General features: G+C 49.4%; 3 protein-coding genes across 4 annotated transcripts; 2 read left to right on the top strand and 1 right to left on the bottom strand.

Moving 5' to 3' along the window:
• Positions 1-2979, top strand: Vtn (vitronectin). The gene is made up of 8 exons (XM_050128787.1): positions 1-164; positions 256-375; positions 453-788; positions 868-1007; positions 1152-1308; positions 1454-1606; positions 2184-2543; positions 2791-2979. Exons 1-8 carry the CDS (start codon positions 101-103, stop codon positions 2898-2900), a joined length of 1440 nt encoding a protein of 479 aa, XP_049984744.1. The 5' UTR covers positions 1-100; the 3' UTR covers positions 2901-2979.
• A 115-nt stretch (positions 2980-3094) lies between these two features.
• Sebox (SEBOX homeobox) lies at positions 3095-6105 on the top strand. 2 transcript variants are annotated; one of them, XM_050128790.1, is made up of 3 exons: positions 3095-4376; positions 4545-4705; positions 4838-6105. In XM_050128790.1, exons 1-3 carry the CDS (start codon positions 4280-4282, stop codon positions 5201-5203), a joined length of 624 nt encoding a protein of 207 aa, XP_049984747.1. In that variant the 5' UTR covers positions 3095-4279; the 3' UTR covers positions 5204-6105. The 2 variants fall into 2 exon arrangements, with proteins under 2 accessions (XP_049984747.1, XP_049984746.1); XM_050128789.1 differs by having other exon boundaries at positions 4545-6105.
• Positions 6106-8081: 1976 nt separating this feature from the next.
• Positions 8082-13012, bottom strand: Tmem199 (transmembrane protein 199). The gene is made up of 6 exons (XM_050128872.1): positions 12757-13012; positions 11490-11563; positions 10657-10746; positions 9665-9707; positions 9350-9462; positions 8082-8940 (listed from the first exon to the last, which is right to left on the bottom strand). Exons 1-6 carry the CDS (start codon positions 12965-12967, stop codon positions 8845-8847), a joined length of 627 nt encoding a protein of 208 aa, XP_049984829.1. The 5' UTR covers positions 12968-13012; the 3' UTR covers positions 8082-8844.
• Positions 13013-13034: the final 22 nt, after the last annotated feature.

The following is a 13034-nucleotide window of genomic DNA, read 5'->3' as shown; positions in this document are numbered from 1 at the left end:
CGGTGAAATAGCAACTTCTCTTCAGTTTGATTCCTTTTCCAGGCAGGACGGACCGGAAGCTCTGAGGCCAGCTTGCCAGGCCCTCTGCTAGAGGCCTGCCATGGCACCTCTGAGGCCCTTCCTCATACTAGCCCTGCTGGCATGGATTTCTCTAGCTGACCAAGGTATGGGGGTGACTGGTGGGCATCTAGGGCAGTGCAGGGTGGGCAGGTTGCCTGGCCTGGGCTCTATAAAGACTGGCATTCCCTCCCGCAGAGTCATGCAAGGGCCGCTGCGCGCAGGGGTTTGTGGCCTCCAGGAAGTGTCAGTGTGACGAGCTTTGCAGTTACTATCAGAGCTGCTGTGCGGACTACCTGGAGCAGTGCAAGCCCCAAGGTTTGTTCAGAGCCCTGTGGGTGGGCGTGGGGGTCCCCGTGCGCCTGGAAGCTCACTGCCGCCCTCTCTGCCTGCAGTGACTCGGGGGGATGTGTTCACTATGCCGGAAGATGAGTACTGGAACTACGAGTATTCGGAGGGGACCGAGAACAGCACCAGCTCCCCTGTGCAACCAGAGAGCGTTCCTCAGCAGCCCCAAACTGAAAGCACTTCAAAGCCAACAACTTTCCTAAAGCCCGAGGAACAGACTCCCGAACCGCAGGCAGGCATCCCAGAACCTGAAGTGGGGTACCAGGAAAGGCCTGACACCACTGATCAAGGGACCTCTGACTTCCCAGAGGAAGAGTTGTGTAGTGGGAAGCCCTTTGACGCTTTCACGGACCTCAAGAACGGTTCCATCTTTGCCTTCCGAGGTGCCTCAATGGACAAGTCTGGTGGTGGTGGGGTCTGCCCTAGGAACATCTGTTTCTCACACAGCTTCCCCTATTCTAGGGCAGTACTGCTATGAGCTAGATGAAACGGCGGTGAAGCCTGGGTACCCCAAACTCATCCGAGATGTCTGGGGCATCGAGGGTCCCATTGATGCTGCCTTCACGCGCATCAACTGTCAGGGGAAGACCTACTTTTTCAAGGTACCAGACCCAAGCCTATGAGTCAAGGTAAAGAGTGTCAAGGTTGACAGGGGTTTCAGGAGCTGCTGAAAGCCAGTTCAGGATCTAGGACTGCCACTTTGCCCGGCAGTAGGTCCTCACCTTTCCATCTTCCCTGCCTCTCAGGGAAGTCAGTACTGGCGCTTCGAAGATGGTGTTTTGGACCCTGACTATCCCCGGAACATCTCTGAAGGCTTCATTGGCATACCAGACAATATCGATGCCGCTTTAGCCCTTCCTGCCCACCGCTACAGTGGCCGGGAGAGAGCCTACTTCTTTAAGGGTACTCAGGGTGGGAGGGGCAGGGGCAGGGAGCGGAGGAGTCCCCCGCTCTCTTCTCCACTTCCCTGAGTCAGGGCTTTGGGGGTATGCTCCTACCCTGCCTCAGAGCTCCCCAGCCCTTCTGATGCCAGCTGTCTGCTCCTCAGGGAAGCAGTACTGGGAATACGATTTCCAACAGCAGCCCAGCCAAGAGGACTGCGAAGGCAGCTCTCTGTCAACCGTGTTTGAGCGCTTTGCCTTGCTTCACCGAGGCCGTTGGGACAACATCTTTGAGCTCCTCTTCTGGGACAGTTCCTCAGGTATGGAGGGAGAGCAAGTCTGGCTTCTTTCTCCAGAAAGTGGGTTTGGAGCAGGGCTGGACTATGGTGGTGGGGGGTTAAGGGGGGAGGAGACTGGAATTGTGGCACCATTGATCAAAAGTTGTTTGCTCTGGCTAGACTTTGCTTCTGTTGACTTTTGGGGGTGAGGCTTGGCTCCATTTGGACCCCATACCTTGAACTTTGCCTAACACAGCAGAAGGAGGGGCCAGAGGATAAGGGGTTTGGGAGGGGGCAGAGACACAAGGGATACAATGGAGAGAGGACACAGGAAAAAGCACTGGTCAGGGGTACTGAGTTCTAGCATGACCTTGTGTATCTTGGGCAGGATACAGCAGATGAACTCTATAGGGCCTGCTGGAGCTAGCTGTGGTAGCACACGTCTTAATCCCAGCACTTGGGAGGCAGATCTCTGTGAATTAAGAGGCCAGTCTGGTCTTCATAGTGAGTTTCAGACCAGCCATGGGAGAAACCTTGTTTTAATATGTGTGTGTGTGTGTCCTGCTGGAGAAATCAAAGCCTGGATCCTCAAAGTTCATTAACCCCTGCCCTGCTACAGAAGGCACCAGCGGACCCCATTTCATCAGCCGGGACTGGCATGGTGTGCCAGGGAAAGTGGATGCTGCTATGGCCGGCCACATCTACATCGCAGACTCCACATCTCATGCCTTCCCGGCCAAAAAAAAGAAGTCTAGGCGCCGCAGCCGAAAACGCTACCGTTCTCGCCATGGCCGCCGCAGCCGCCGCAGCCGCCGCAGCCGCCACAGCCTGAACTCCCGTCGCTCATCGCTTTCATCCTGGTTCTTGTTCTCTAGTGAGGAGAGCGATCTAGGAACCTACAATGATGATTATTATGATATGAACTGGCTCGTACCTGCCACCTGTGAGCCCATTCAGAGCGTCTACTTCTTCTCTGGAGGTGGGAGTCCCTGCTACCCCTGAAGCTGGTTTTGCTGGGGGCGGGGGGGGGGTGCTTTCCTGCAGGTTTTGGTCCTTGAGTGCTGAACACTACCTATAGATGGTAACCTTATCTGCCTGGTGGATGTTCACTTTCACTTCTGAGAGAAACCCTTGTTTTGTTTTGTTTTTCTTTTTTCTTTTTTCCTGTGACAGTACCAGGCAGGATCTCACACATTCATACACTTTCTTTCCGTTCTCTCTTTCAGACAAGTACTATCGAGTCAACCTTAGAACACGGCGCGTGGACTCTGTGAACCCTCCATACCCACGCTCTATTGCTCAGTATTGGCTGGGCTGCTCAGTCCCTGAAAAGTAGGAGTCAGCCCACACAGCGGAGACTCAGGAAACCCATCCTCCAGCCTTTTCCTTCCAGCCCAATAAAGTCTGTTGGCCCCTAGTTTAAGACTACTGTCCTGAATAGGGTGGGCAGCCCTGTCCCCTGGACAAAGGAGGACCAGTGGGGCTCTCAGGGCTGATTGTGAGGGACAGAGAAGACCCCACTTGGCTCGGGTGCTCTTCCTAAACCAGAAACACTGGAGGCTTGTGAGAGCTACACTTCCAAGTCCCCATCCGTCACATTCGGTGTGTCGTTCCCCCTCTCCCCCCCCCAGTCCATCCTGCTCCACAGTTAAACATGAATTCCAGCCCCTGTGGTGATAAGTTACCCAGCCACCCTCTCCAGGTGAGGCTTCTTTGATGGTGGAGTTAACTAGGGCCTCAGAGGAGATGAGGAGCTAGAGAGTGGAATTCAACTCAGCTTTGCTGTCCACTGTGAATCTAGATTACATGTAATTCCCAAATAACAAAGGGATAGACTCCCACAACATTACCTAACGGGGGCTTTTCTCTGAGGCTTCTGCCCTGGGCATAGGGTGGGGGGCAGAAAGAACATTGGCCTACATCCCCTTTCTCATAGTAAAGCAGCTCAGAAAACCCTCACTAGAGGAAAGCTTGGCTGTAAAAGTGAAAGTCTTTGTGAACCCCTGGCTCACCCAAGGAACCTTCCCTGGCTCCAAGATCCTGGTTTTCAGGAAGCCTGTCTGGCCTTTTAGTTTTTCTTTTTTGAGACAGGTTTCTTTGTGTAGCCCTAGCAGTCCTGGAACTCACTTTGTAAACCAGGCTGACCTTAAATGCAGAGATTTGCCTGCTTCTGCCTCCCAAGTGCTGGGATTAAAGGCATGTGCCACCACCGTCCAGCCTCAGTCTGGCCTTTTGAGGAGCCAGAAAGGGTTCTATAGTAGCCCTGGGGGTAAACTGTTGGTGGCAACTGTTCCCTAGCCTGCTGACAGTAAGTGGCTCCAACAACATCCTCATCCCACCCAGTTTCACTGCCCAGTCCTCAGAGAGTGAGACAGGAATTCACTCACTTTCCCCTGAAGGCGCCAAGACCAGGGCACTGGGGGATCATAGAGGGCAGCTGAAGCCCTGGGAACTTTGGGGAGGTAGATTTCTGTGTTTGGGGGGTTTCACACAGTACAGGACTAAAAGCAGAGACTGCCAGAGGCTGAAGTTTGAGGAGGGAGGTGTGACCAGCTTCTTGGCGAAAGCTGGGATGTGTATCATTCTGGTCCAACCTAGAACTCTATCAGCCCCAATCCTGCCTTGCTTCCCTTTTCAACCTCCCTTGAGTGAATGCTAAGCCTCTTCCCTCTGGAGGCGGAGCCACCCACTCTGAACAGCTTAAAACCCTAAGGCATGAGCCTGGTGTGGGCAACAGCCCTGGCATGGCCCTCTGACTCCTCGCCCTGTGCCAGCTCCATGGCCAGTCCTGTGGAAGCAGAAGCATCTCCAGGTGATCTGGTGGGGAAAGGATGGGTAGGGTGAGGGAGAGTAACAAGGAGGGATGGTGAAGGGTGAGGAGTGTAAGGAGTAGGGGCTGCGGAGGCTCAGCAAGGCTTTGAAGCTGGGCTGAGAGGCTCTTGCTAGGGAGTCCTAGTTTGATTCCCATCCCGGCCCACAGGCTGTGCCAGTGGATTGGGTCCCCATCGGAGAAAGAGGACCACTTTCAGTGTTGGGCAGTTGCTGGAGCTGGAACGGGTCTTTGCAGCTAGGCCCTATCCCGACATCAGTACCCGTGAGTACCTGGCCCAAGTAACTCACCTGCCTGAAGCCAAGATCCAGGTGAGCTGCAATAGTCCAACTTCTGGGCTTGACACAGCACTTCTCCTCTCTGGGAATCCTGCCTTCATATTCAATTTCTGTCCCAGGAGAGTGTGCTGGTGCCAAAATATATCCCTTCATGTTCCCTATCAGGTGTGGTTCCAGAACCGCCGAGCCAAGAGAATCAAGAACAGAAAGCCAGGAGCCCTAAACCCTAGGCTGAAGCTTCCTCTAAATGCCTCTTCTCTTCCAGACACTCCCCAGCAACCCTGGGACCCTGGGACACCAGGCCAGCCTCTACACCCCACCAGTTCAGTTCAGCAGGCTTCAGCATGCTCACAGACCTCCTGTGGAGCTCCCAGCTTGGTTCCAGAGGCTAAAGCTGCAGCCCCACGGGGACCAAGTGGGGCTTTAGGGGTTCACCCTTCTTTAGAGCAGATTGTTCCTCAGACCTCACTGAGCAGCCTGTCTGACCTTATCTATACCTCAGCTGTTGTCACCAATAGAGATCACTCCTAACTTAGCTGTGGAGCTCTTAGGAGTTTGGCTCTAGCTCTTGTAACCCACTCCATCTCTCCTGGAGTGGAGCACATTAAGAATTCCTGCCTCTTTTTACACAGGGAATATTCTCTAAGAGTCTAGCTCAGAGACCCATCCCTCCACTCCCAACCTCCAGCAACCTAGCTGGAGATCCCATGCAGTGGCTGGAGCCTAGCTCTTACTACCTGGCACCCTGATCATTTTGGAGGCATATGCCCATTATCTCATCAGGAGGTATCGCCAAGGTAAGGGACCATGTTGTCGACCTCTACCGCCAGGCTTGGCTCCACCATTCCCATTATTTTAGCTGATGATCTCTTCCCTCTGAAGGGGCAGCCACCAGTCTGAGTGAGCCCTGTCAGTACCTTATCTATGAGCCAGGGGAAGGGTACTGCTCCTCTGCTGGACTGCTGGGAGACCCACCTTTTCATGGTTCAGAGCCCCATTGCCTGACTTCCTGCCACCTGGACAAATTAATCAGAATTGTGGATTTGAAGAGGGAGTGATATTGAAGTTACAGAAATAGAAGCCCAGGTCTTAGGTTGATTGAATTTCCCCAAAGATCAGATTGGCTGTCCTCTGATGTGGGCTGTGGGGACAACCTGACAGACCTGGGGAGTGGGTGGGCTTTTGTATCACTGTCATCTGTAATACCAACTAATCTCCAAATAAAACAAAACCCTACTTTAATCTGGATTGTTGTATTGCAAATGGTGATGAGGCTTGCTTGCCTGGGAAATTTATCTCCCACCACCAAATCCCCAAATAGGGCCAGGTGCCACAGGCTCCGGGTAGGAATCACTTCCAGGCTTCTGCTGGGATTAGAGAGTGGTTAATTAAAGGGCTCAGAGCTCGCACAGGCTCTGGGGACACAGTAGCTGGCTTGCACTCCACTATGTTCTAGTTACCTCCACCTCTGGAGCTGCTTTGGAGAGAAAAGCATGGAGTCTGCAATCAGTCTGTGTTGGCTTCCAACCCTAGCTCTGCTATGTGACTACATCTGCAAAGCAGGATGCAATCATTCCTGTCCTGGGAAAATTTAGGTAAAAACTTCATATGATGTAATAAAAACTCAATAAATGCTAGCTCCCTCTGTTCCATATAGGAAGTCATGAGAAACGAGTAAGGCCCCAACTTCCTGTCCCTCTGCCAAGCACCTCCTGGACCCTGGGCGCTTTGGATGAGGCAGAGAGGAAGGGTTCCCTCTCCTCTGTTGTGAACTGGCCACCTAATTCCCAACACCCTCTGCCTGTGCAGATGGAAGGATCCTTGGAGCTTGCCTCTTGCTTCATTGCACCAAGGCATAAAACTAGATCTTGGCTTATTATCTCCAGATGCTAGCAGCATAGTGCCTGGCCCATAGAACTACTGTTCGTAAGAGCTTGATGCCACTGAAACGTACTGGCCTGTTGGAAGGGACCAGGATCTAGGGGACAATTCCTTCCAACAAAGGACCCCAAGTTTACTGTGAGATACCCTAGGCTGGTCCAAGTCTGTTGGAAGAGATTCTGCTGTAGTCAAGCCTCTAACATGTGGAAGGCTTCAACTTAAATCCAGGTACTTAATGATATATAGGCATACATATGTATGCAGCCTGGCATACAGAGAGCACAGGGAAGTGAGTCATGTGTTGTCCCCCCCCCCCCCCAAGGCTTCAGTGAGGCTTTCTGAACCAACCTTTAGCAGCCCTGGTGATCAGAAACTTTTTGTTTTGTCTAAACTGTTTCCTGCGCCACCAGAACCAGCAATGATTCACTTCTTTAATCCCAGCACTCAGGAGGCAGACACAGGCTGATCCCTGTGAGGTCAAGGCCAGCCTGGTCTACCTATATTTTCTTGCACTCGACACTTCTCCCTACTAACAGGAACTGGCAAAAACAACTGACAGACTATCTACTGATCAGTAAGGATATAAGAGACAAAATTAGAGAAAACCAGATGGTCCAGAGGGATGGCTCAGTAGGTAAAAGCAGCTGCTGTACAAGCCTGATGAGCAGAATCCACAGAAGGAGTTGGATCCCAGCATTTATAGAGAGGAGAGACAGGAAAAGGTAGCCTGTAGTAGGCATTGGAGTAACACAAACAAGAGACTCATATGAAAACTCTGTACTCACATGCATTCACACATGGAAGTAAAATAAATTACAAAAAAAAAAAAATTAAGGAAAAAACCACACTATCTGAGCACATCAAGGAAACAGAAAGTCTACAATTAAGAAGAGGGCTGAAGTGATGGCTCAGTGGTTCACGGCTCTTGCAGAGAATGGAGTCTCAGCCCCAGCACCCACACAGCAGCTGAACTCTAGCTCCTCCTCTTATCCCCACAGGCTCCTGTATGCATATATAGCCACACATACACAAGAAAGGAAGGAAGGAAAGCTGGTAGGCTAGACAGATCTCAAAGACCTGCCATGATGGCACATGCCTGGATCCTAGGACTCAGGAGGCAGAGGTGGAGGATTGCCATGAGTCTGAGGTCAGCCAGAGCTACATAGTAAGACCCTGTCACAAACAAAAGAGAGGGCAGATATTGAGCAATTCTCAGAATCACAGGAGGTTTTGTACTTTGTACTCTCTCTCTCCTTTTTTTTTTTTTTTTTTTGGTTTTTCGAGACAGGGTTTCTCTGTGGCTTTGGAGCCTGTCCTGGCACTAGCTCTTGTAGACCAGGCTGGCCTCGNAGACAGGGTTTCTCTGTGGCTTTGGAGCCTGTCCTGGCACTAGCTCTTGTAGACCAGGCTGGCCTCGAACTCACAGAGATCCGCCTGCCTCTGCCTCCCGAGTGCTGGGATTAAAGGCATGCGCCACCACCGCCCAGCTGTGCTTTGTACTCTTATAGGATCTAAAATAAAAACACACTGAACACAAGAAATATTTATTAGATAAATAACATTTTTCAAGGGTCTTAAACAGTTTCTCCAACGTAAGTTCTGAACACAGATGCTCTAACTTCTCTACGTTCTGAAGAGTGCAACACAGCACAGACAACAGGACAACGTGGACACCTTTGGCTCCACTGAACAGAAGATCACAGCTGATCATCTGGTTTTCAGCCTGTTTTGACTTCTGGAAAATGGCCTGATCCCATTTTCTTTTCTAGAAAAAGTTAGCTGCCTGATTTCCAGCTCCACCATCCTGTATCAACCACTTTTCTCTTATTTGATGCCTGTTTTCTGACTGGTTCTTCTCAGGTTCATGCCTTCTGCTTCCTTAGGGTCTTCTGCCAAGATATGTGGATGAAGGATGGTGACTGACTTATGCACTTGGGCCAGTTCATGGCAGTCTGGCCCATTTGGAGAGAAGGTCTGGATTCTTTCTTCTGATGGGAAAACCCCAGACTCAGCAGACTCAGAATGAACCGCAGAAGGCAAATGAGCACTGGATTCAGGAGCAGTTATTGAGAGCAGTTCTTTCTGTTTTAAAGAATCACTGCTGTCTGAATCTTCTCTATTCCTCTCCAAGGAAACTGACAGCAGATATGGCTCCCCAAGGAAGAACTTGACCTGGTCCTCTAACTGGAGCTGAGTACATAGAGCTTCGTGGATTGACTGAGAGTCAGTGATGGACAACGGACAGTCTAGGGCTCCCCAAACTTCTTCTAGACTTTGATGTGAAGCACCAGTTACAGCTCCCCGAGTTCGCCTTCCATCACCCTCACCATGATGTACAGCTCTGCCAATCCCACCACCGAGGCGACGATCAATGCAGCCAGCACTCTCTGCCAGTGGGAGAACCAGACAGGGGATGCAGGCCAACAACTAAATCTGCAGCCCTTAGCACCTCTAACAAGAATGGAGATTCCCTATCCCAGTCCCTAAGTCAGTGGTTCTCAATCTGTGGGTCACAACCCCATATGACCCTTTCACAGGGTTGCATATCAAATATTTACATTATGATTCATAACAGCAGCAAAATTACAGTTATGAAGTAGCAATTAAACTAATGTTATGGCTGGGGGTCACCACATGAGAACTGTATTACCAGGCCTCTGCACTAGGAAGGATGAGAACCACTGCCCTGTTCATTCAATAAATATATGCAACTGATAACCTGTGCACTTTAACACACATCCTCCCTTTCCCATTAACCCCAGCAAGGGCACTTTGTTCTGCCCAGTGCCTACTCACCGAGGCCATTTCTGTGAAGATATACTGGCTTCCTAGGTAAGTGCAGACAAAGGCAGCTGCCACCGTGACGATGAAGTTGAAGATGGTAATGACCAGAGCCTTCACCGATCTCACTTGGGAAAACAGTTCAGAGAAACATTCAGGTCGATGTTCTCAGGGAGATCCTATTGCCTCCTAGCTGCCCCCACATCTACTGGGTTCTCCTTCAGAGACCAAGACTGAATATCTTAGCCTTGTGCCAAGAAGAGCGCAGTGGGAAGGAAGGCCAGGACCAGTCCTGAGAGGCTTGAGCAGCCTGGGTTCCTAGTACCTCACCTTGTTTTCCTAGGTCACTCAGCGTCCCCCCACGCTGTGCATCCTGGGAAAAAAAACAGAACAACAAAAAAACCCAGATGATTTCAGAATGAAATTCTGTTTAGAAATCTATCTTTGCCAGTCTGGTCTCAGCCCTTTCTTCTCAACACACTAATTCTGCCCTCTCCAGGGATTCTTTTCCCTGGACTTGTATGATGCCTTCTAGATGATAAAAAGGAGGACGCAGGCTCCCAGTATCCATCTCCTTTCCTACCTTACAGCAGAACATGCCAAAGGAGTCTTGTCAGGAGAAATAAAATGCTATAGGTATACCTGTAACCCTAACATGGACAAGAGAATACAGAATTCCAGATCTGCCTGGGCCACAGAGCCCCTTCCTTAAATGAAGAAAGAGCGCCAAGGCTCACCTCCACTTCTATGATATTTAAGAATTGGTTACCATCTAAGCTGAGTCTCAGTGAACACACTCAAGATTATGTTTGCTCTAGATAGAACACAGAGGTCTTTTTTTGTTGTTGTTTGTTTTTCAAGACGGGCCTCTCCGTGTTAACAGCCATAAAGACAGCACCACCACACCTGGCAGAACACAGAGATCTTACAGTTCTAGAACATTACATAAAGTGAGCTTGAATTGCCATGTCTTTCCCTTTTTGATACAGGGTCTCACTATATAGTTCTGGCTGGCTTCAAACTCAGAGATCCATCTGCCCCTGCATCAGGAGTACTTGGATTAAAGGTGTGTACTACTATACTCTGCTACTATTGTTTTTAAAATTAAAACTCTGGCTGGGTGGTGGTAGCACATGCCTTTAATCCCAGCACTTGGGAGGCAGAGGCAGGTGGATCTCTATGAGTTTGAGGCCAGCCTGGTCTACAAGAGCTAGTTCCAAGATAGTCAGAGCTGTTTCAGAGAAACCCTGTATCAAAAAAACTAAAACTAAATAAAAATTAAATTAAAATTCTGTAGGTATTTCTGCTGGAGTAGGCCTTACCTGACAAGTGACATTTCGAGTGATCCGCTTATATTCCTCATTGGCTAGCTGTATCTTAATCTTCTCTAGTCGGGCAACCAGCTCTGGATTCTAAAGCAAAAGCAACCACATGAGAAGAATTAAATTCTTCCACATATTTCTTGATACAAAATATATCATTGATTCCAATGTGCAATGTACTGCGAAGGGTGCTGGGGGCCTCTGCATACTGGTTTTACTTCCATTGCCTGGAAAATGGATTACTGGATCTCAGTTTTCCAAATCTGTCAGACAAATTTTCCTTCTCTGATTTTAGATTCCAAAGATTTTTTTATTGTTGTTGTTTTTTTTTTCTAGGCAGGGTTTCTCTGGGTAGCCCTGGCTGTCCTGGAACTCCCTCTGTAGCCCAGGCTGGCCTTAAACTCAGAGATCTGCCTGCCTCTGCCTCAGGAGTGCTGGGATCTAAGCCATGCACCATGACTGTCTGGTTCCAAATATTTTTTTTGTTGTTGTTTAATCCTTTGTACATGTGCACATACAAGCCACGGTGCACTTGTGGAGGTAAGAGACAACCTTTAGAAGTTACCTCTCTCCATATACCATGTGGGTCCTGAGGACTAAAGCCAGGTTCCCATGTTTGGTGGCAACTGCCCCAACTTGCTATCTCACTGGTCCCCAAATTTTATTTATTTTTTTGATGCTAAGAACTGAACTCAGGGCTTTGGCAAGTATTCTTTCACCAAGCCACATTCGAGCTATTCCAAATAATATAAAATCTCAAACCTGAAAATTGGTTAATAAAATCCATACCCAACTCAGCATGTACTTACTCTACAAATACACCCCTTACATACCCGAGGAGGTTTCACAACCTCTTGGAGGTAGATTTCACTGCCTTTTAGGAGTTCATGAAGGTACAGGTTGGAATCTGGGAAGAAGAAGGCTCCACATAATGACCCATGAAGCTGAGGCTGGAAGACTAAGTTTACTCAAATAAAACATGGCCATCCCGGCTTACCCATCCCTAGGATATATAGCCCCATAAATATGTATGTGTGTGTGTACGTGTGTGTATACATGTGAATGCATCACCACACCCAGCCACCTGCCTCAGCCCCTCAGGTCCTAGGATTTCATGCATGTGCCATTCCCAGCCTCGTGATCATTTTTTTTTATTAAATTAAGATAAATTTCAACCAAGACAAGTCCAGAACAATTCCGCCTTAGTATTTCCTAGTGCTACACAGTTGACTTTAGCTATCAGTCTTCAGTCAACCCTGCCAATGGTAGGTTAGTCTTGTGAAAATAACAGATCCGTCCTAGATAGGTCTGGGTCGTTGTGGGGCTAAACATTCAGAGGACACGGTATCGGAGGATCTTTCCCTAATGTCCTCTTCAGTCCTAATAGTTGAATATCTACTCTTTGCACTTCTGGCCAGGATATGTTAATTCTGGCAAAACATGCTACATGCCAGTTTACCCTATCCCTCCCTTAGCAGACAGGAAATGGGTCCAAAGAGGAGAAATGACTTCTCTGAAAGGACTAGAACTAGATGTGACTCTCGGCTCAGACCTTTCAATATAGGGTTTTTTTTTTTTTTTGTCATTCTATTTCCCTACCATCACCCCTAAACACCCCTAAACGAGGGCTGAGGCGGGAATCAAAATTCCCCAGAATTCCCTTCTTGAGCGGAGAAGAGAGGGAAGCAGAGAAGAAAAAATACATAGCTCATTAAAAAAAAATTTAAAAATCCCCTGCCCTTGCCTTTCAGATGAAAGGAAAATCACTATTCCCAAACAGGAGAAGCTCACTACGTTAAATGCCCCCCCCACCCACCCAATGTAGAAACTTAAAATGGTAAATAGTACTGGGCTAGAATCTCTAATTCCTTAAGGGTCAGGTGGACTTAGGTGGACTTTAAAAGAGGGCACTCAACAAAATCTGCACAAATCCGAAGAATTCCCACGGAAATTAAGATGGAAGTAGTGAACCTGGTTTAAGAGGGGTTTGGACTGGCTAAATGAGAACTTGGTAGGCACGCGTGAGTGATAGGGGGGAAAAGCCTCAGGAGGGATTAGATCTGAAAATGAGGCGACGACTCTTGATTGGGGTCCGCTCACTTCTTTCTCTCAGGTGCTGATGCAGTTCTCGGATCAGACGGAATGGAATCAGGCGCCGGGGGCCCGTGGCGCCATCACTGCTCGTGTGTTTCTTCCCCAGAGCAGCCTCAAACTGGGCACGCAGCTTCCGGGGCAGCTGCTCCCGTTCCAGTTCTCCGCCAGGGCCCAAAGCGCGAATCAATCGTTCGCCCCCAAGCAAGGAAGACGCCATTTCCAGCTCTCTCTCTGGTCAGCTGATCCCAGACTGGGACTTCCGCTCACCTGCGCCGGATGTAGCT

The sequence above is a fragment of the Alexandromys fortis genome, unplaced genomic scaffold, assembly GCF_014885135.2.
Source record: "Alexandromys fortis isolate MF-2015 unplaced genomic scaffold, M_Fortis_MF-2015_v1.1 scaffold_80, whole genome shotgun sequence".
Lineage (NCBI taxonomy): Eukaryota > Metazoa > Chordata > Mammalia > Rodentia > Cricetidae > Alexandromys > Alexandromys fortis.
This window is presented reverse-complemented; position numbering and strand designations above follow the sequence as displayed.